Genomic DNA, 23,105 nt, shown 5'->3' with positions numbered 1-23,105 from the left:
GTTGTATCGGGAGATGTGCGGGGCGACGCGACCGAGGAGAGCGAAAATCGGAGGTTGCCGTCACTCTGCAATCATGGGCACGGTTGCCGCTTTCCATTTCTACGCCCTCGAGTGGACCACCCATATACATTCCCACTCATAACGAGGTAAATTTTATATTATATTTTACAATTAATATGTATATTTTTAAAAATAAAAGTATGCTAAAAATTTATTTAATTAGGTGGAACCATCCGGCAAGTCATGCTCGATTACCTACCAAACTTGAAGATATACAGCTTCTATTGGACCAACGGTCGGAAGCACAAGTAAGTATTATTGCAAATAGATATTTTGTATTTAGTATTTATATTATGTATATAACTAATATTTCTATCATGTTCATATAGTTTCAATGGACACCATATGAGGATCTGACAATTCGGGTAGTAATACCGGAAGAGTTTTTACAAAATTTGAACGCTTGGCACGTCAAAGTCGTACTGATCAACTTCGCAACCGTGGAGCCGCACCAGACAGACAGAGTGCTACGACAGTTTGGATGTAGACAACCGATTCTCGTGGACCCTGAGGAGTTTGACGATCACCACAAAATCGACCTTCGGCTATTAGGTACGGATTGGCCTAGATACTGGTCCAGGTACATAGAAATGTGGGAAAATCGGCATGAATATCAACCTACTCGGGAACCAATCATCGTTCCGGAGTTAGGGTGCGTTCCAGAATACATGCCATGGTTTAGGATCCATTGCAAGCCGTATTTACTGACGCCAGAGAAGAAGCAGCGGCAAATACGTGTCGGAAGGGAAATGCGCGGGCCTCTAAATCCAAGTGGACAAGACTACGAAGGCAACCCCTCAACGAGGCCCAGACAGTCACCCAGCTCATCATCAGCGGCCATGCAATCACCGTCCCGCACGAGAGCACCGACGCAGTCACCTGACGCAGCAATTCAACCGATGATACCCACGCAACCGCCTTTTCAGATGATGCCAGGTGCGTTTTCTAGCCCTTATATGTACCCTAACCCTTACATGTATCCTTTTTCCGAATCCTATGGCAGGTTGGAGCCAAATGCCCGGTTCAGCTCCATTTCCTGTTATGCCGAGCGGACCACCGATATATAGGCCAGCGGCACAGGAGGGATCCCAAGGGGGCTGTCGGGGAGCTCTCATTTTTACCAATCCCCACCAATGTATGGCTTTCAAACACCGTCGCCGTTCATGATGCAAACACCTCCACATACACTATTCTTTGAAGGTGGATCATCGTCCCAAGTCCGACAACCAGATGCCGAACCGGAAGAACCAGAATCAGCACCGGAGGAAGAACAACCGCCGCCGGAAGCTAGAGGAAGGAGGAATCCAGTGCGTAACCGTCGACGGCCGCCATGTGGAATTGAATCCCCCGGGCATAGACATTGATTGCCGTATTTAAATTTATTATTTGATGTAATAAAATAGAAGTTTATTTGATGTAATATGCATAGAAAGTTTTTCGAGTTATTTTGATATTATTTGATGTAATAAAATAGAAGTTTATTTGATGTAATAAAATAGAAGTTTATTTGATGTAATACGCATAGAAAGTTTTTCGAGTTATTTTGATATTATTTGATGTAATAAAATAGAAGTTTATTTGATGTAATACGATAGAAAGTTTTTCGAGTTATTTTGATATTATTTGATATAATAAAATAGAAGTTTATTTGATGTAATAAAAACCCTAACCTAATTTAATTAAAAACCCTAACCTAAACCCTAATTAAAAACCCTAACCCTAACCTAAACCCTAATTAAAAACCCTAACTCCAACCTAATTTAATTAAAAACACTAACCCTAACCTAACTTAATTAAAAAACCCTAACCCTAACCTAATTTAATTACAAACCTTAACCCTAACCTAAATTAATTAAAAACCCTAACCCTAACATAACCCATTTAAAAACCCTAACTCCAACCTAATTTAATTAAAAACCCTAACCATAACCCTAACCTAATTAAAAACCCTAACCCTAACCTAACTTAATAATTTTTCATAATTTGATAATTTTACTAACCATTAACACAATTTTTACACTTAATAATTTTTCATAATTTGATAATTTTACTAATCATTAACACAATTTTTGACTTAATAATTTTCTTGTGTGCATGATAATTTTAATAACCATTAACACAAATTTTTGACTTAATAATTTTAATTTTACATAATGTTAGATTTGGTCAAATGTTTTGACTGGTACTAACAATTAAAAAATTAAACTAATTTGATAATTTTACTAAAAATTAATATAATTATCAATTAATAATTGAATAAAATATAAATTTTTCTAAAATTATATTCAACTATTGCGATTAGGGCATGATCGACTTGTATGGCCTGGGTTCCTACACCATCCGCACAACTTCTGTTGACTAGCTGTTTCTCGGATATCCATATTGTTCCGTATTCTAGTGGAGCAAGGTCGACCCTTTGGTTTGCAACGCAATTCTCTATCCGGTAACAGCTTAAAAGGAGCAAGAGATACAAGCGGCCACTTACGTTCATCTAGGACCGGTGGGAAAACGTGTCTCCATACGTTGTACATGTTTTCTAATTTGTACACTTCGTCCACATAACTCATCGGATCCAGACGGAGTTTCTGACAAGCTGCAATAACATGAGCGCATGCATAACGAAGTGCATCAAACTTCCCACAGTCACAAGTCCTGTTTCACAAGTGTACACGATATTACCCGCCAACAATATCTTGGTGCGGTCTGTCAAACTCCGTCACGTGAAACCATAAATTGTCTCGATCGTGACACACTGTGTGCATGATGTTTGCCCTCGCCTTCGCCTTGTTAATTTTTTGAACTACCTTACTGCACCATACATGGCCACCTTGCATCTGGCCTACATAACTTGTTGCTCGCTTTCGAAATAGCGCCGCCAAACGGAAATATGTCTCTCGCACAACCGATGTTATCGGTAGATGGCGCGTTCCTTTAAGAACAGAATTTATGCATTCTGCCAGGTTCGACGTTATATGGCCATATCGTAGGCCTCTGTCGTATGCTTGTGACCACTATTCGAAACGTATGTTACAAAGGTAGTCCGCCCATTCTCCGTTTTGGGATCGTAAAATTTCTAACATCTTGTGAAAACGATCTTTATTTATTTCATACCCTGAGAATATAAGATCATAGCGAATATTTTATACCACTTCTACCAATAAAACTAATTCAAATTGACAAACAAAATAATACAGTTATAGACTAAATACCCATGTTGGTCACTTGTCGTCGTTCGCTCTTAGATGGATATTGCCTGTAGTAGTTCGAAGCAACGTGTCTTAGGCAATATCTATGGTGTGTGCACTGCCACAAGCTTCCCTCTCGATCAAATGCAGATAGTATACCGGTGCCCCGGTCTGAAATAACACAGATATCAGGTTGGGGGCACACATGCCTCCTTAACCTAGAGAGAAAGAAATCTCACCATCGACGACTCTTGTTATTGCAAATGCAATTGGAAGAATTCTCCCACCGTCGTCTCCGTACATCAGAACCAATAGCCGATGAGTATACCTACCGAATATGAAGGTACCGTCAATTTGTACCAACGACTTGCAGATGGAAATGCGTCTCTAAGATTGCTTAAAGGTCCAAAACAGCGCTTGAACACTTGGCATCCACGTAGCAATCGGCCGTTGTAGTACGCATGTTCCGCTTCAAGGTGCGTGATGGCACTTGGGACGATCTCTCTAGCACCGACACCACCGCCATATTTCATTATATAAGGCGTCCCACCCACTATGCATCTTCTCCAATGCCTTTTGCTTAGCTATCCAAGCTTTGCGGTAAGAGGGCGTGTACCCCGTTTGGCTACGGATATTGGCAATTAACACCGGCACTGAAGTCCTAGGATCTGCTTTTATCGTGGGCAGTATCAAGCTAGCTAACATAGCTAAATCCATTTTGAGATGATCTGTTGAAACACCTACAGAGGGAGTACATTAAATAATGCAACATTGCAAAATAAAAGTATTATTTAGATACATTCAATACTGTACCTGCAGCACATGTATGTGGACCTTTTTACTTTTTTATCTCCCGCAACCCTGTCCTTTTCCTTAACGAGGCATAGATTTTCCATGAACATGTGCCGGCTTGCACCGCACACTTCGCCTCAAACTTATCAGATTTTGATATAACGATATGGTAATTAACGCCATTTTTTATGCTATGCTGTTTCAAATCACCAATAAAACTATCCTTGTTGTTAAACTGATTACCAACTTCAAGTTCACTGAAATCTACCCCCGAACTTGTAAGATCGCGCAACCGGTGTGGTAGATCTGGAAACTCTAACGCATTATCTGCAGACAGATCGACATTATGCATGTGGGCTGGAGGTGAGTAGACTGTCCACGGGTAGGCGGCCTACTCGACCGCCCACCAAATATGGGAGGGTTCGGGTAAAAATATGGGCTTGGGCAAAAAAATGAGGCCCGTTTAAAAAATAGGCTGCGCTCGGGCTCAACTTTTTTGGCCCGAGCCCGGCCTGGCCTGGCCCGAATATAATAAATATATTTTTTTATTTGTATTTTTTAATTTTAAAATACTTTAAAAATATTTTTTATTTTTTATTTTTAAAATATTTTTTTGTGTTTATTAAAAATCGGGCCGGGCCGTGCCTAGGTAAAATTTTAGGACTATATTTGGTCAGGCCCGCCCAAGAGTCGGCCGAATTTTTTCTGGGCCGGCCTACCATGGATGTGTCTAGAGGTGAGTATGCTCTGAATCGTGGATTTTCTTCATCATCTTAACTCCTTTCAGCATCTTCACCTTCTGTTGGAATAAGCTCCGGTTCAGAAAATAAGCCAACTTCTGCACCTCCGGCCCGAGCTCTCGAGGTGGATCCACATCGGAGTCATCTTCTAACCCACAATCATCTGCAGCGTACGAGTCCCCTCACCGGTTGACGTCGTAGGTAGTACGTCATCCCTTCTTCTGGGCATTTGATAACTCCCCCAATTGGATGTAGATTGCCATCCACTAGAACTTGATGTCGTTCCCTAATACGACACAAAGATCAAACGTCGAGCCACCGACGACATGTCCCATCCACCGGCAGAGTGTCTTGCGGAGATGTGCATTCGACACCGCCACCGAACATGGGTCGCTCCGTATTTTGTAAACTCGCTAACCGAAAGTGTCGCCTGGGTCGTGTATACATCTCGAACACCGGATGTAAGTACATCGATTGGCGACGTAAATTGTACATATAACTCAATATAAGTTGCTCCACTAGCAAGATGAGTCTGCACCATTGGCGACATAAATTGTACATATAACTCAATATAACGAGCACATTTTATGTCGAACGAGTCATATGGCACCGGATTAACACAATAACAAAATCGATATGTGATTGACAGAACTTTCATTGGTGTCGTTCCGAAGATTTTACGCCTAATTATTTTACAAAGTTCTGTCAAATCTATGTTCTGGTTAAATGACAGTCACACCGTATTCTCCGACAAAAAAATAACACCATTCTCGGTGTGGCAAACCTCACCATCGTAGTAAATAATAGCACTAATACGTTCACTCATTTTGAAACTCTAACTTTCTTAGCCTCTCTAAATTGTTTCTGCTATGACTTATGCATTCTAATAACATTTTCTACCTAATTTATAGCCTCAGCCCAAACTTGCTACTATAGCAAAATCGCGTCCACGAGGGCGCGATTTCATAATTTCTTCTCAAATAACATCCTGGTAGAAGCAATTTTATACTATTTGCTCAGAAACGTCAAAAAAAATATTTCTTACATGACTCATCAGAACAAAATCACGCCCACGGTAGCGATTTCACAAATTCTTCTCCAATAGCATCCTGGTAGAAGCGATTTTATACTATTTGCTCAGAAACGTCAACTCGAAATAGTTTATTCCGGGACCTAAAAACCCTAAAAAGCCTGAATCCTAAACCCTAGAAGTCAAAAAAACCAAACGTGGAAAAAACGTCAAAATCGCGTCCCCCGGAACGCGCTATGTGGCTTCAGGACATCGCTTCCATGTCAGCGTGATTTGCTGACATGGAAGGAAATCGCTCCCTAAAGGACGCGACAGGTATGATGATACCTTACATTTATTAAATTAATTGTTTGGTAAATTCATTGGGTGAGGGGAGGATGCAACAGGTAGTAAGAAAATAAGGAAGGGAGAAAGTAGACATTTAGCAAAATTAGAAGTTTAGGGTTTTTCAGGTTATGATGATACTATAAATATGTGATTCTATACGAAGCATGGCCGTCTCTCTTCATCTCTGGGCTGAGCGAATTTGCGGTTTGTTAGTTCGTGTGTGAAAGAGGTAATAAAAGGAAAAAAACGATGGGTGTTTTCACATTTGTGTGCAGGAGCAAAGGCGGTGAGTGGTCTGCCAAGCAGTTGGAGGGAGAGATTGAAAGCTCTGCTGCTTCCACTTACGAGCTCCAGCGGAAACTCGTCCAGGCTGCCACCGCCTGCGACTCCTCTGGTGGTGTCACCTCCTCTTTCTCTGTCGTTACCCCTAATTCTGCCGTTTTCCAGGTTTTCTCCTTTTTTGTGCTTGCCTTTGTCGTTATTTACATCATCTTATTATTTCGTCATTAGATCTATTGGGAAAAAACGAAATACTGAAACCGTAATCAAAAGAACAAATTTAATTTGATTGGATACTTGTTTTTGCGATGATCCGATGGTGAATATCATTTATTTCTGGTTCGGTTTCATATTTCTGATATTTTATGGCAACAGGTGGTTATTGGAGGTGCTGTGGGCGGAGCCTTCATCGGGGGTGGAGGTGCTGCTGCTGCTCCGGCTGGAGGCGCTGCCGCTGCCGCTGAAGCTCCTGCAGCTGAGGAGAAAAAGGAAGAGAAAGAGGAGAGTGATGACGATATGGGATTCTCTCTCTTTGATTAAGCTCCTTTACTGCCTTACTGCCTTACTGCCTGTTTAGATCTTAGCAAGTTGTTACATTTTCATTTTTCATTTATGCGTGAATTAGACTATTTTGGGTGACATTGGGCACTTTTCCTAGTTAGGAGAAGCCATTTTTCAGGATAAATTTGACAATATTATGAGTATGTTTTTTGGCATCGTTGGTTTTGTTTCAAGTGATTTACTCTCTGTGATGTGTCGTTGATTTCGTGGTTACTTACCTTCTGTTTGGGCACAAGGAAAAGCCATTGAGAGGAAAAGATCCAAAATATGCTTTTGATTTTAGTTCATGATTACGCAATTTGCTCATAAATCATGGAACTAAACTAAGATCTAATTTAGGTTCTTGGCTCGAACTTTGAGTGGATTGATTAGATAGAGAAAACCTTTAAGAACTGTAGAATCATAAGCTTATTTGATATTGGTATGTTTTGAGGTTACCTTGCTTGATAGTTGAGTTTTTCCATTAATGTAGGGCAATGGAGTTCACATCAACATTTTTGTGATAGTCAGGGATGATAATGTGAATCCAGTTATGACTAGAATTTAAACCGCTTTTTTTGAAGAGGCAACTTACATATGATGGTTTTCATCCTCTTTATTTGAGACGCAAGAAATTTTCAAAATTGAAAAAATCATTGATAATAAATGCCTTCCTGCTTAGAGGTTGAGACGCGATCTTTTTACTCTGATCTAACAACAGATTTGTCCACGTCAACTCGGAATGTATGGTTAGCAGTATTATTACGCATTGACTATTGCGAACAACATCAAAACTAATTCCACAAACTGAATGTGCGAAAGAATATTTTATATTTGTGAAGCAATGTTTCCATTCTGAGAATAAATCACTCGTTTGTACTTTATGCACAACTCACTACCATGAACTATAATAGTTCAACAACATATTGTGGAGATGACTATTACAGCACGTTTGGTTCGCTGTAATGGAATAGAGGTGTAATAGAATAGATGCGTAATGGAATAGAGGCCTAATAGGTAAATCTTTTGTTTGGTTGAATGGAATGGAATAAAGGCGTAATGGTATTCTTGTGTTTGGTTGAATGTAATAGAAATGTAATAGTATAGGGAAAAAAATAAAATGACTAGAATACCCTTTGCAGGATTTTTGTTAGGTAGATGATTATTGTTATTCTTATTAAATTTTAATAAGATTATTAATATAAATAATAAATAATTTAATTATATTTTAACATAATTATTATTAAATATAATTTAATAAAAATATATGAATTTACTAAAATCATAATATATAATATTATAAAATATAATTTAAAATAATTATTATACAATCTTCCACTTTGCTCAAGCACTAATCTTCTTCACTTTCTTTCATATCTTCCTCGTTATCCGCTTCATCATCTTCATCGCTATCCTCCATTTGGCCATCATTCTCACCGTCTTCCTTTTCATTACCCTTATTGCCTGGCTCTTTCTTATTGCCACCATTGCTTGATAAATAACAAAATAGTTGTATAAATATGCTAGTTGAATAAAGGCACATTATAGAACAGGTCTCAGCAAAATAATCTAGCATGTAAATGGTAAGGTTAAGAGACTTCTTTCTTTTTCGAGATAAATACAATCTCTGAATAGTTCATGATAAGCACGAGGTTTCAATCTCTGTTTCCAAATTATACAATCAAACAATACATACACACACAGACATGCATCAAATTCTGACCGTATACAACTTGACAGTTTCACATCTCTGAATAGTTCATGAGTTTCAACCAAAGGATTACAGAAGTTGCAGTAAAAGACAGTGATTGTTTGGACATATAAATCAGTTAGAAAAGATATATGCAGTAACCAATACCATGATCCATTTTATTTTCCCATTTTTGATATAACAATGTCTACTAGAAATATTTTCCTATAAAAGAAGAAAAAATAAACAAAAACTTGCCTTCATTGTTGCTGCAGAGCAAAGACGATCGCATCTCGCCAAACTTGCCTAACAAAAAATGGGCAAGGCACCCATCCTGTAACACCCCCGACCCCAAACCATCATGGAATAAGGTTACGAGGCATTACTAGGACATATCCGATAATTTACAATAATTCTTAAATAAATATCAAACATATTAAGATAAAATCATAAATTCATATAAAATTACAAATTGACTTTTTTTATAAAATTTCTAAAGATTTCGCTTACTTTTACACTAAACCTCCCGCAAATAAAACCATAAATTTTACAAACATAACCAATTCACCAATTCAACCAATTCATTTCACATTCTTATTTACTATTCTAAATGCATTCTAATCAAACTCAATTAATTCAATATCAATTTAAATTTTTCAATGTACTAATTAATTTGGAATGGATAAATTTCTTTCATTAAAATTATTAGATTTATAATACTAACATTTTTAGCTATTTATATTCAAAACATAATAACGTTTATACACATCCTATGTACATGCCACATTCTAAAAGAAAATATACATCACCAAAATTTGCTGAAGTCGGGTCTGGTTTTGGATGCTGATTCAGTACTTGACTTCTACAACTTGCGCACGGAAACAACCGTACGCTGAGTATTTCATACTCAGTGGTATTACTATAAATTAAACTATTTAATAATAAAATTTCAAATATTGACCATAATCTTATAAATCACTTTAAATTAAATATACATATTCATATATCATTCCATAGATCTTAAATTTATATATATATATATATATATATATATATTTACATACTAATTAAATTTATAATTTAACTCATACATTCTTTCTCGCATTTTTTCTATAGTGTCAAATCAACCAATTTCATTTTCAAATTTTCATTTCAATTATTTACCCTATTAACAAAGCTCGGACTCTGACAGATACGCGGATTCCACCCAAACACACCAGATTATCCAACCTAAACACACCCGGAATTATTTAAATCCTCCATAACACACCAATGTATCATATCCTCCCTAACACACCAATAAGGCATTAAATGCCTCTTCGGATAAACCGAAGCATATAATAATATAATCATCTTCTCGGCCGAACTACAAATCTCATCATCACATCACAAATCCAATGGCATGCCATTTGTATCCAATCTAGTCCGATAAGTTAATAGGGTATTATTTTACTTTTTCAATTTCGAATTCATTTCCACACAATTTCAAATATTCAAACAATTCAAAACATCTATTATTTCAATTCACATATATTTCAATATAGCATTTAGTAAATAGTTTAAGTTAGTAATACAAACCCAGAATACGCGTTTACTCCTCAACGATTTTTTCTTTTCCTTTGGATGCCGATGCCTCGTTTTCCTTGTTAGCTACGAAAATAATAATTATTTTCACTATTAATTACAATCATTAATAATAATAATAATTAATTTTTATTCAATTCCTACTTATTCCCAATTTAATTTTAACTAAGCTTACTTATTATTATTTTTTCTAACTTAATTCACACTCTATTTCTACTCAAATTTCTTCTAAACTCAAATTTATCTACTAAATTTTCAGCATTTTTCACTAATTTCAAATTTTCCTCAATTTAATCCCTAAAATTCAAAACTTATAGTTTAGTTCACAATTTAATCATTTTATCAACTCTAACTAGAAACTCTATCAAATAAACCCTCAATTCCCTCATTTATTCAACATAAACCCTAATTTAAGGCTTTTTATAACTTAATCCCAACTATGTAAAACTTACAACTTAGTTTACAAATCAATCTTTTATCTATTCTAACTAGAAATTCTATCAACTAAACCCCTAATTTAACAACTTGTTCAAAATGAATCATGTTCAAAAACCTATGAACTTCCATAACCTCCACTTAATTTCAACAAAACTTTGTTTTAAAGCTTCTAAAACATCAAAATAAAGAGAAAAGGGCTAAATTTAGCTTACCAATTAACTTGAAGCTTTAAAATCTAAATTTCCCCTTTTCTTTTTCTTTCCCTTTTTCTTCCCCTGTTTTTCGTCTCTTTCTCTGTTTCTATTCTGTTCTTCTTTTGTTTCTTTGTCTTTTATTTTACTTACTTTACTTTATTTCTTTTATTATAACTAATAATATTAATAATAATAAAAATCTTTTACTTATTATTTAAGCATATATTTATTTTTATTACAAGTGTACCTATTTAATTATTACTATTACACTTGTCTTAATCTTTACCATACATTTGTCATCTATTTAATTTATATAATATAATACAATATAATATATTATATTATATAATAAAATAATATATATAAAACATAAAAATCTAAGATTTTTATCACTTTTACTGTCCCATTTCTTATTAATGGCTTAATTGCCATTTTAATCCTTTTATTTTTATTAATCTATAATTCAACTTTTACCCTAGATCAATTTAGTCCTTTTCTTAATTTCTCTTAATTAAACTAAATTCACCCAATTAATACCTAACTAAACACACAACTAGTCTAGTAAATATTTCTAATAATTATTTTCGAACTCAATTTACTAAGACGGAGGCCCGATAATATACTTTTTTTTTCCGATGCTTGTGAATTTTGGGTCATTACATCCGGACCAGGAGCCTTTTCGCCATTTTGCTCAAAAATAGCTACCTTAATCTCTTCTATAGGAATAGGATTTGCCAGATCAATTTGAGCATCAGTAGAAAAAGTTTTAGGCATTACTTCTTTTAGAAGATCAAGCGAACAATCAAAAACAATCTTATCAGGAGAGCCAATAAGCTTTTTATAAAAATCAACAGCAACTTCTAAACATATAATCATCTAACTCAAGCTCTTCCAAGCAACTTCTAACTCTTTAATGTCAGTACTCTAATTATAAACTCCTGAAAAATCTGAGCTCTCCTGAGGATTGGCAATCACGTTGAAATGCCAAGCTACTAACCAAGGAGAAGCACCAACATTGTGCTTAGTCTCCAAATGAGTCCATAACCTTCTCCTTTCACAACCATCAGACTTCCATAAACCTCGAAACATACCGTAATTGATTAGAGCTTTTAATCATGTATGTGATAGTCGATCTGTGTTAACAACCTCTGTAACCTCCAAAAAGTCCATCTATAAAACCATAATCTTCCATTCTCAAAGATCATTGTAGTTGTTAATGCCCTCCAACCTGAAACCACTTTTCCAATAGCAGTCACATTATTTTCCTTCACTCTAGTTTCAATCAAACAAACTATATCAACTCTCAACTCCTTCATTCTATTCATAACCCTAATGTATTTGAGGGAATTGTTAAAACCCCTTACATTCCAAAAAAGGATTAACTAAATCTTCTCCCAGTTGACATTGATCAATCTGTTCCAATTCACATTCATCATTCAATATCTCAAACCTATTTTCAGAACCAGAAATAACAGCTTTCCCTTTACCCTTCGAATATTTCCTCTTAACCATACTTGAAGCACTCCTCTGTAACTCATTCGCAGCCATTACAACTTCTAATTCTTTATCAAATGAATTAAAGTTTTATTTTATGAATATTGGGATTCAAACTTCTAATTTTTTCTGAGTTGAATTAACCTTCGAAAAAGTGCAATCTTTCATCGTTGAAATCGGGATTCATGATTCAATTCAACTAGTTTAAGCCCTAGTTTTCAGAAACCTTAGATGCCAATTTTTAATGATAGTTACATGATTCAGAAACTTTCTAAAACCTCATTTTAAAGGTGAATGCATGATTCAATTTCTAGAAATGTTGAATCTTTCATCATAGACATTAAAAACATAAAAGGGAAAACACGTTGAAAGAAAAATGTTAGGGCAGACAATGTTTACCTTGATTGAATTGGAAAGGTTTTCTTGAGGGTTTATTTGGAGATACTTGGGATTTGAAGAACAGAAGTCTGTTTATTTGGAGCGGTAGAGGTCACTTTGCTGGTAGGTTCTATTTGATGTTGGGAGGGGGAGTTCTGAAGGTGGATTTCGACTTGGGAAGATGAGGGTAAAACAGGGCATAGAAATTGAGAGAGGGCTAAATGGGAGCTAAACTGAACAAAGGGCAGGGAATAGAAATCGGTGAGTAAGGAGGAATAGGTACGTAACCGATTCGGCGCGTAATGGGCATTACAACGAACCAAACGCCGGAATAGGTGGGGCCCACTGATTCGGCGCGTAATGGTAAACCCATTACATCGAACCAAACAAGCTGTTATTGTAACAAGGTTAAATACTCTAAACTATTAAACAATCTATCATTGTATCATCTACAATTAAAGCAAAATTATGGCATGTTTTGAGGATTTTATTTCGTAATTGTATTTTCTTCAAAAAACTACAAATATTTTAAATTTAAAGGTGCAAACATATGGAATTAAGATATTATATGGTCTCTTAAGCAAGAATTGGTAGGTACATGTTATTCATATTTTGAAGTTGCAGATGATATGACTAAGTGTGTGAATTTTGATTTTATAAGTTTATGTGTATTTGATGAACCACCATTATCTATTTAGGAGTTGTTAGCTAATGCCTGATTGTAACAATCCTTCATGGGCTTAAGTGTTGTTTGATGTAATTGCAGTTTGTTGTTATCTTCTACCAAGAAAATATATTTTAATAGTATTTAAAGAAAAACAAATATTCCAAAGGTTCAAAGATATGGGATTATAATCTTTTTTAAAAATAATACTATAGATTTAATTTTTATGAATTATAAAATATATAATATATAAAAATAATATAATATAGGACATTACAAACTTAAAAAGGGCTAAGCTCGTATCTTGAATGTTTAAGCCTGAGCCCAACATATATTTTTAAATGGGTTTAAATTTTTTTGTCCAATCAATTTTTGGGCATAATATTTTTATTTAAATCCTTTCAAATTCTAATTGAGACTTCAAGTTTGGATGAGTAGCCTATTCCATGAACATGTCTATTGTATGCAGTACACATTTTACTAAATTCCTAAATTAGTTCTATATAATAACTTGTAGTCTCAAATTTTAGTTAAATTAATTTTATTTATAAGTGAAATAAAAAATAAATTTTAGTTTATATATTATTTTAATAAAATTTTTAAATTTTAGATGAAAATCATTTAATCAAATTTCATTGAATGAAAATAATTTTAATTAATGAAATTATATTTGCAAAGTTTATTGAAGCTATGATTTAAATCTCATCGATTAATGATATTTTTAAAAGAAAATATTCGATACACTACTATTGAAATTTAAAATTACACAAGCAAATTTAGGATGAGAATAAGTATACATACGTTATAGCAAAAATAAGAATAAGAATAAGAATAAAAGATAATATATGGTAAATTTGTAATTTTACTAGTGGAATTTCACTAGCAACATATTAAATACTCACCAATTATTAATATGAGTAACTTTTGGTGTCCTCGTGAAGTTAAAAGTTTCACTACTAGTATACCCAATAATTATACTTAAAATATTATAATTTTTAATTTGAAATTAAAAATAAATATAATCTAAATATACCACATCTTTATAAAAATTTACCCAATTTCTATTGGTGTTTTTCAAGAATTATGCGTGAAAATAGATACCGTATAAAAGAATTAGTCAGATCATAGTATATGTTTGCTTGGGTTAAAAGATTAAACCGGACCCGAACGAAGACGGGCCGAGCCTGTAGGCTTGGGTCTCCACATCTCCACTTCAAAGTAGGTCGGTCCGTCTCTTTCCCTCGCCCCTCTGCCCCTCTAGAGATCTCTTTCTCCTTCCCGTTTATTCTGTTCTTCCCTTCATCCCTTGTAAACATTGTGTTAAGAATCTATGTCTGTTTTAATAGTGACGAGCTTAGGCGATATTGTGGTGGATTTGTTCACAGACAAATGTCCTTTAACCTGCAAAAACTTTTTGAAGCTTTGCAAGTTACTTCATTTCCCCAAATTTCATTTCTCCAATACAACCATAATTATTTCTGGCTTCTTCCTTCTAACTTTAATTCTTTTGGGCGCAGGATTAAGTATTATCATGGGTGTCTGTTTCACACTGTTCAGAAGGATTTTACTGCCCAAACAGGGGACCCTACTGGGACTGGCTCAGGTGGAGACTCCGTGTATAAGTAAGAATCAGTTAAAATATTGTGCTCTTCGGCATCTTTTTCCAGTTTTAGCTTCTATATGCCACAATTTCCTGTTCAGTTTATTGATAATATTGAATTAGCTCGTTGGTTGAGTGCTTACCATTGAGATTACTGAGTCTTTTTGCCCTTTTTTTTTCAGATTCCTTTATGGTGATCAGGCTCGATTTTTCGGCGATGAGATTCATCATGATATAAAGCATTCCAAGACCGGCACTGTTGCAATGGCTAGCGCTGGGGAGAATCTTAATGCTTCCCAGGTATGTGATTCTTTTGCTTGATTCACGATAACTCAGTTTATTATGATAACGGCTTTGTTCGTCTTCTACAAAGAATAAGTCTTCATTAATTCTAGTTTTAAGTTTGTTTTTTTCTTCTCATTATGGAAACCATTTCTGTTTTAATTTTTTTTTCCTCTCTTTCTAGTTCTATTTCACACTTCGGGATGATTTAGACTATCTTGACGGGAAGCACACAGTAAGTTTCTTGATGCATCTACTGTTATTTTTTTCCTATCATGTTCTTAACCACGTTACTTATTGTGAATCGATGCTAATTTTAAAAAAAATACTCTTGAAATTGCTGTTTACAGTGTTTCCTTCAATGTCTAGATCAAAGCTTTTAATAAATTTTGTCAACTGCCTAGTATGAATTATTAATGTGTTGTTACTGGCATTTCTTATAAGTTAACCAGAATAATATGACATTTATGTTCTTGTGCAGTTTGCAACTAGAATATTCTATGGTGTATAGCTGGGATATTCCTTCATATGCTCCGTGTTGGTCATTCTAAGAGCTATGCTGAAATATTTTTGGCATTTGAGAGCTGCTTTTTTATTTTTTTTGAATTGCTGGTGGTTCATTTTGGGGTGTTTACTTTTTATGTTAAAACACATATCCAGTACCTCAATTTGGACATTTATTTTGTAGAGCTTCTTAATCAGACATTGTATTTTTGTTGCTGTTTTTGCTATTATTATTGATGATAATATCCTCTATTCCTAAATGAGAGCTACTGTTGCAGGTCTTTGGAGAAGTTGCTGAAGGATTGGAAACTTTGACCAGGATTAATGAAGCTTATGTAGATGAGAAGAGCAGGCCATATAAAAATATCCGGTAGAACCTTGTTCCATTCTTTGTATGCTGTTTTAGCGAAGTCTGGGCTGCAGACAATATTTCCTATTCTATGTTGTTAGTTCATTTCAATTTATTCTGTAACATAATATATTAGTTGTGTCTATTGAAAATCGAACAGAATCAAACACACACACATATTAGATGATCCTTTTGATGATCCTCCCCAGTTGTCTGAGTTGATTCCTGGTGCTTCCCCTGAAGGAAAACCAAAGGATGAGGTAAGGACTCTTTCGGATGTTAGTTATTTGTATTTTAAAATGCTCAGCATAGTTGAATAAGTGACAAGTGACCTGCATATCACTTTTGGAAATTGCCAGTTCTTTTACCGAGATGCTTTCCAATTTTCTATTGTAATTGTGTTACATGCAGAGTCACTTGACATTTCCTTAACTTTAATCGTTTGGAAAGAGAAAATGTCTAATTTTATATGTTATGGAAAAATATGAGAAGCATATGGGATGCGTCATTATCTGAAAGGGAACTGTCTCACACTGCCTAGACTGTGCTTTTGGAGGCTAAGAAATTCTATATATATTTTTTATTTTTATTTTTTTAACTTGCTGATGTTTATTTTCTTACATTTTTTTAACATGCATTTTTGCTATTAATAGTTTCCAACTGAATACATTTACTGTAGGAATTTTCTAGCCTTATAGTGAATATTTAAGCAGGAAGTTGCTTTAGGGGCATCAAATTTTTTCAGAGTTCAAAGCTCATTTAAGGATCATTAAAAGAACACCTGGGTGTCAGAAGAACTAAAAGCACTATATAGGAGATTGGATTTTAAGAGTTTTGCTTGTCCCTGGAGCACTTAGCCTGTTCATAGTCCTTTCTTGATTTTAGTACATACCTTTATATATATATATTTGAATGGTTGTGGGATTAAGCTTTCATAGCAGAGAATTTGCATTTTCAATTATTTTTGTTCATAGTCCTTTATTGATTTTATTGCATACCTTTATACTTTTTTTCTTCAAATGGTTGTGGGATTAAAGTTCTTTACTTTTATAACATAGAATTTGTATCTTCAAGTCAGTATCTAAAAATAGATGACTGGTTGAATAAGTTATCTGATACTTAAATGATATCTGGCTAGCTATTCTATAGGCTAGCTCTTCATGGGTCACTTTCAACCTTCTGAGCAACCCTTCTATATATTTAAGAAGGAAGAAGGGAAAAAAAGGAATAGAAAGAAAGGTGTGATGCATCCAATCTAAAACTAATTTGCTATGTGGGACTCAACTTGAATATAATCCCACAAGAAATTCAGAACTTAATGAACATGGTATAGCACCTCTTAGCACTGCCCCTCACGTGTGACTCAACAAGGATCTACACTTTGATAATCTTACAAAGAGTCATCAACCTTGTCTGTGGTCAGGCAGGAATAACAGAGCACAACTTTGGCTCTAAGACAATGCTGATTGTCCAACCTAACCAATTGGTAATATGTAGAAGGGTCTCATTTGAATATTAGGCCGTAGGAAACCCAATACATGAGATAGACGTGGGATAACGCTGCTTGATAAAGGATGGTTTTGGAATGTGAGTGGTTGAGAATGTAAATGAGCGACGTAAAAGTCAGGAAAGTAGTTTATATTTGGCTGTGTGTTGAAGCTGGTGATGCCTTTCTTCTTAAAAATGACTGGGACTTGGTCTAGGTTCAATCTGTGTTTGTCTGAATAATAAATCCTTGTGCTTACTCACACATGATTAAATATTTTAAATTGGCATGCTTGCTCGAGTAAGATTTGCAAGAAGTTGGTTATTAGACTTTATTTTTCTTCTATTTTATCAAGCAAACTCTTGTTTTCCCACTACTATTTTGATTTTTTTATGTAACCTATAGAGTAGTAGAAACTTAGATGGATCGTCGATATTGGTCCTTTTTGTCTGCTGCATTATCATGCACCTTTAAGAGGGTTCTGATTTTGACTGTTGAGGGATGGGGACATCTGATCTCATTAGTTTAATGCTGATCTCTAACTGATGTTGTGTATTAAGAATGAATAATCAGGGGTCAAATATCATATCATACTTGTATTTTTTTTTATGTCAAGTGCCCTTTTGGATAGTATGTTCTATTAAATATTAATAGTAATAACTAGTTTCTTTATACTTGTCTCTAGGTTGATGATGATGTTCGGCTTGAAGATGATTGGGTTCCCATGGATGAACAACTAGGTGCTTCGGAGCTTGAGGAGGTTCTCCGTGCAAAGGATGCCCATTCGAGTGCAGTTGTACTTGAAAGTGTAAGTTACCATGTCCATGATGATTGTTTCATTTTTTGTTTGAATGTGACCATTGTTAAAGTTTTTTACTGTCTTTTTCTCCATTGCAGATTGGGGATATTCCTGATGCTGAAATTAAGCCTCCTGAGAATGTTCTATTTGTTTGTAAATTGAATCCAGTTACTGAAGTGAGTGCTTATTTTGTATTCAGTGTTGGCAATATGTGTGTGTACGTGTATTCATTGATTTGTTTCACTTATTTTGACTTTGATTGGAGAAGTTTATCAGAGAGGACTGACAAGGATAAGTTGGCTGAGAACATGAGGGTGCTTTCATTTTTACAGCATTTTTACTATTTGCATCCTGTCTCACTTGTTCCTTTGTCTTAATCAGAGGGAAATACCTCTTATCAAATCCAACCCTGACCCTTTTCCTTCCTACAGATAGAGTTAAAACCAGATTAATGCAAGGCACATTTTCATTGCCTTTTTTTCATTTAACTGCAGGATGAGGACTTGCATACTATATTTTCTCGTTTTGGAACCGTTGTATCGTGAGTATAATATTCTTAATAGTTGGCAATATTGGGATTCTTGTGTTTTTCAATGTGTTTCTCACTGCAACTAAATGTCAGGGCTGAGGTAATCCGTGATTATAAGACTGGAGACAGCTTATGCTATGCTTTCATTGGTGAGTATCTTGATTGTTTTGTCATCTTAATCCAAATGCATCTATAACCTATTATATGAGAAGCTTGACTTTGTCTTGTTTTCAATAAAATATTCTCTCTACAGTATTTTCAATTCTGGGCAACATCAAACTTGAAATATAGTTGAAAATTCTTATGACTGATTTTGGAAGCTTATTTTCTAGCTCTGGTCCTAAATTTGAGTGGAAGGTGGTTATTGTTTTTTGATTGAAAATGCTATTTTGAAGACTGAAGATGAACCTAGATAGAATAAGATGATAAGCAAAATAGTGTGCCGTAAGCCTGATCCAAATTGGTGGTTTGGATTTTGATTATTTAGTCTCATGATAATTCATTAATAGTTGTTGAGTCTTGTATGTTAAATTAGACAAAGTAATGTGTTTGAGTCAAACACTTTGGTGTCACAGTGAACGTTCATGATTAAATATCCACCAGATCTTTATGGATATTCATGACATCAAGGAAAGATAATTATTGCTATTTCATTAAAATTTCTTCCTTTTTGTTTTGGTCAACACTTTATTACTTGCGTTTTGTTCTCTTGGATTAATAATACTGTCAATGGTATTTTATCAATTCAGAATTTGAGACCAACGAGGCATGTGAACAAGCATATTTCAAGGTATAACACAATAAATGTTCTTTCTTTCATGTTTCTTACTTGATATTTGAAGATTACGTGAACTGATCACACAGCTGTTTTATTCTTTGTTGTTCAATTTTGTTTCTACTTGAGGCATGGGTTCCCAAGGAGTTATAGTACTACTGTTGTTTTTTATTTAAAATCTCAGGTTTCTTGAATTTAATTGGGAAAAACTATTTTTCCTTTGCTTCAAGTACCTTATTTGTCAATGTGGATTTAAGTCATCCTCAAGGGTAAACCTTGTTGGTTGGACTTGAGACTAAAACTCAGAGGATCTAAATTTAAAATCTTGGGATAGATGGCTTTTAATGGGGGTGGGAGGGGGTTACCTACTTTCATGTAGCTCATCAATAATACTGACGTGGATGCTGATATGGCCATCTTGTCAGCATTTTGTTAACAATCTTAACACTTATATCAGGATTTACTTCGTTATGTAACTTAGCATGTGTTAAATTTCAATGACCCAAGCAAGAATCGTGTGTGAAGAATATTTACATCTGGTGAAAATTACCAATGTCTTTAAAAAAGAACATTAGACTTTCCTAATAAAACTTGTTTTATGTTAAGTTTAGAGACCCTAATGACTGCTAGACCAAAAGTGTAATCTAATTGGCCTTAAATCTTACTCTAACTAAGCCTAGATTTACCTTAATACTCAGATATACTTTATTAATTTATCAAACATAATGGTTGCATTTGAAAATAATATATTTCAGACTAGGACTATTTTAGCACAGGTTTGGTTTTTTTTAATTATCGTTTGGCACAGCCTTTACTCTTCAAGTTTTGATTGATGGTGAAAAAGCCTTGTCGAGATAGTCCTTTGCAAGTGTTTGCCTTCTTTCTAGAGCTAGTACATACTTAACATGCAAAGTTAATGTGATATAACTTAAATGCTCTAAATATATAAAATTTCAAATTTAGCTCATAAAATTTACAGTGTAAATAAAACACATTCCTACGTAATTAAACACTCCATTTGGCATGGTTCTTGTCCTTGGGAATAAGCTGTACATCTTTCTTTTGGACATAAAATTGATGCCACTGGTCCGTTAAAAAGCAGGCTCTTTTTGTGGATCAAATATTTATTTTTAGTTTAACTTTTCTTTCATGTGGGCATGGAGATTTTGTTGTTGACTGAATTTTTCATTGTAGATGGATAATGCGTTGATTGATGACAGAAGGATACATGTGGATTTTAGTCAAAGTGTTGCAAAACTTTGGTCCCAATACAGGCGCAAGGATCAACAGAAGGGTAAAGGTAAATTTACTGCCACATTGCAGTGTTCAAAGGTTACATACTTGAGATCCTAGGCCTACCTGTTGAACTACCCTGCCCATCGTCAATGCTTTGGCGCTTATTATGCAATTTGATGCATAGATATATATTTGTTACGAAAAAATAGAAATAGTCAAGTTGCTTAAACCTTTCTCTGTTCAATCAGTTAGTGAACCTGTTAGATTGAGACTAGTGCATTGGACACACCTGACCTCTTAAGTTGTTTAGAGTCGGTATAAGGAAATTCTTGCAACTTAGATGATCAAGTTCTTAAAGTGATGGGTTCTATTGATCCGTAGATGATGGGAAAGTTGAATGCACAAGAAGCCATCTGCAAAGTGCTTAATTACTCGGAACAGGAAGACTTAAAAACAAATAGAAAAATCCTTAAATTTTGTGTAGAATATGCATTTAAGCCTTTATACTCTGATTTGGTTCAATTGATCCCACAGTGTTTTATGAGATGAATCCATTGAGTCTTTGTTAATGTAATCGGTAAAAAAGAAAGTTAACTGTAAGTGGACTTGAATTACATTGAATTGGTTCATATGGGCTCTGAATTAGACACTTGCAAGTTGCACTTGTAGAAGAAATCCTTTTGGCTTTGAACTGAATGTGAAAACCTAGCAATGAAATATGCAAGGACAGGGACCTTGTAAAAGATTAGCTGGGTGATGGTTCTTTTTCTGCCTCATGTCTGATCCTATCTGTTTTATTTTGAGAAATCCTCTAAAGATTGGAGTAAAGATTGCCTCCAATATTTGGTCAATGGTTATTGATATTTGATAATAAAAACATTTGTAAGCATGCACTTATCTTAGAAGTTTGGTTCTTCGCTTCTAAACATGTTTTCTAATTCCTTCATCTGAATGTCTGTTTGTCTCTGAATATCACGTTCCTTTATACATATAAATTTCACAGTAGCTGAACTTTGCACATCAAACTTGTTTGTATGTTTTGGGTGTAGGTGGAGGTTGTTTTAAATGTGGTGCTATTGATCACGTTGCTAAGGATTGTACTGGGGGACCCTCAACCCAGTTGCAAAATTCTAAATATATTTTAAAGGATGAAAATGCACAGCATGGTGGAGATAATAGCTCAAGGTCCGTGACATTGGATGCTTATATCTGCATTCCTTCTAGGCCCTCTTTTCTTCTTTCTTTTCTTCTGACAATGTGATGGTTGTAATAGATATGAGATGGTATTTGATGGGGATGCTCCTGAGACTCCTCAGCAAGGAAAAATGGATCTGTCCCATGAGTTTGATGGCAATGAGCGCAGATACAAAATAAACAGGAATAGTTCTCATACTATGGAGGGGAAAGACTTCAATGATAAGGATAAACAGAGAAACAGAAGTAGAGATTACAGAGCGGATATGAGCCGATCTGGTGGGTGGAGAGATGAGAAACATCTTAAAGATCAATTTGATGGAGAAAGGCATGTAGACAGACAAAGAGGAAGAGATGAGCAAAGTCACAGAAAGAGTAGTTCAAATATTCGCGGTGATGACCGGAGAGGTGATGCAGGTAACAGAAAGAGATATGCTGACGACAATAGTCCTCCAAATAGAAGACAAGATGAGCACAGAAAAAGAAGCCGTGATGATGATGCCTACACTGACAAGAAGGGTGAAAGTGATTATTTGAAGAAATATGCGGATAGTAACAGACGAGATTCGAGGAATGAGTCGAGTTACAGAAGAAGTGGTGCAAATGACCATGGCCATAAAGATCGGAGGGAAGAACGGACAGATAGGCACCGGAGAACTGAAAGTGATGATGATCATGATAGGGATAGAAGATGGCACCGGAGAACTGAAAGTGATGATGATCATGATAGGGATAAAAGAAGCCGAGGTGATAGGAAGAGATAGAATGATGCATGATATATGCTTTATTTTCGCTATTAAATGCAGCAAATCAAGTAGGCTTAGCATCTGTTTTTGATAAAACGACCAGTCAATTACCATATTCATATGAATAAACTAAAACCTTAAGCTTGATTATCAATTACGACCTTTGCCAAGGTGTTGTATTGCATCTCCATGAGTTACTTTTGGTTTTTA

General features: G+C 35.0%; 3 protein-coding genes across 4 annotated transcripts; all 3 read left to right on the top strand.

Moving 5' to 3' along the window:
• Positions 1-116: 116 nt before the first annotated feature.
• LOC128041371 (uncharacterized) lies at positions 117-1,578 on the top strand. The gene is made up of 3 exons (XM_052631733.1): positions 117-146; positions 224-308; positions 390-1,578. The coding sequence occupies exon 3, from the start codon at positions 651-653 to the stop codon at positions 1,125-1,127; it is 477 nt and encodes a 158-aa protein (XP_052487693.1). The 5' UTR covers positions 117-146; positions 224-308; positions 390-650; the 3' UTR covers positions 1,128-1,578.
• Positions 1,579-6,294: 4,716 nt separating this feature from the next.
• LOC105769953 (60S acidic ribosomal protein P3) lies at positions 6,295-7,129 on the top strand. The gene is made up of 2 exons (XM_012590932.2): positions 6,295-6,581; positions 6,789-7,129. The coding sequence occupies exons 1-2, from the start codon at positions 6,384-6,386 to the stop codon at positions 6,951-6,953; spliced, it is 363 nt and encodes a 120-aa protein (XP_012446386.1). The 5' UTR covers positions 6,295-6,383; the 3' UTR covers positions 6,954-7,129.
• Positions 7,130-14,560: 7,431 nt separating this feature from the next.
• Positions 14,561-23,079, top strand: LOC105769060 (peptidyl-prolyl cis-trans isomerase CYP59). Of its 2 annotated transcripts, none has more exons than XM_052631832.1 (14): positions 14,561-14,819; positions 14,913-15,017; positions 15,178-15,295; positions 15,462-15,512; positions 16,060-16,151; positions 16,291-16,390; positions 18,302-18,424; positions 18,514-18,591; positions 18,910-18,956; positions 19,038-19,093; positions 19,694-19,734; positions 20,914-21,019; positions 22,005-22,140; positions 22,229-23,079. In XM_052631832.1, the coding sequence occupies exons 1-14, from the start codon at positions 14,785-14,787 to the stop codon at positions 22,911-22,913; spliced, it is 1,773 nt and encodes a 590-aa protein (XP_052487792.1). In that variant the 5' UTR covers positions 14,561-14,784; the 3' UTR covers positions 22,914-23,079. The 2 variants fall into 2 exon arrangements, with proteins under 2 accessions (XP_052487792.1, XP_012444899.1); XM_012589445.2 differs by having other exon boundaries at positions 14,593-14,823.
• Positions 23,080-23,105: the final 26 nt, after the last annotated feature.

Source organism: Gossypium raimondii, chromosome 5, assembly GCF_025698545.1.
Source record: "Gossypium raimondii isolate GPD5lz chromosome 5, ASM2569854v1, whole genome shotgun sequence".
NCBI lineage: Eukaryota > Viridiplantae > Streptophyta > Magnoliopsida > Malvales > Malvaceae > Gossypium > Gossypium raimondii.
This window is presented reverse-complemented; position numbering and strand designations above follow the sequence as displayed.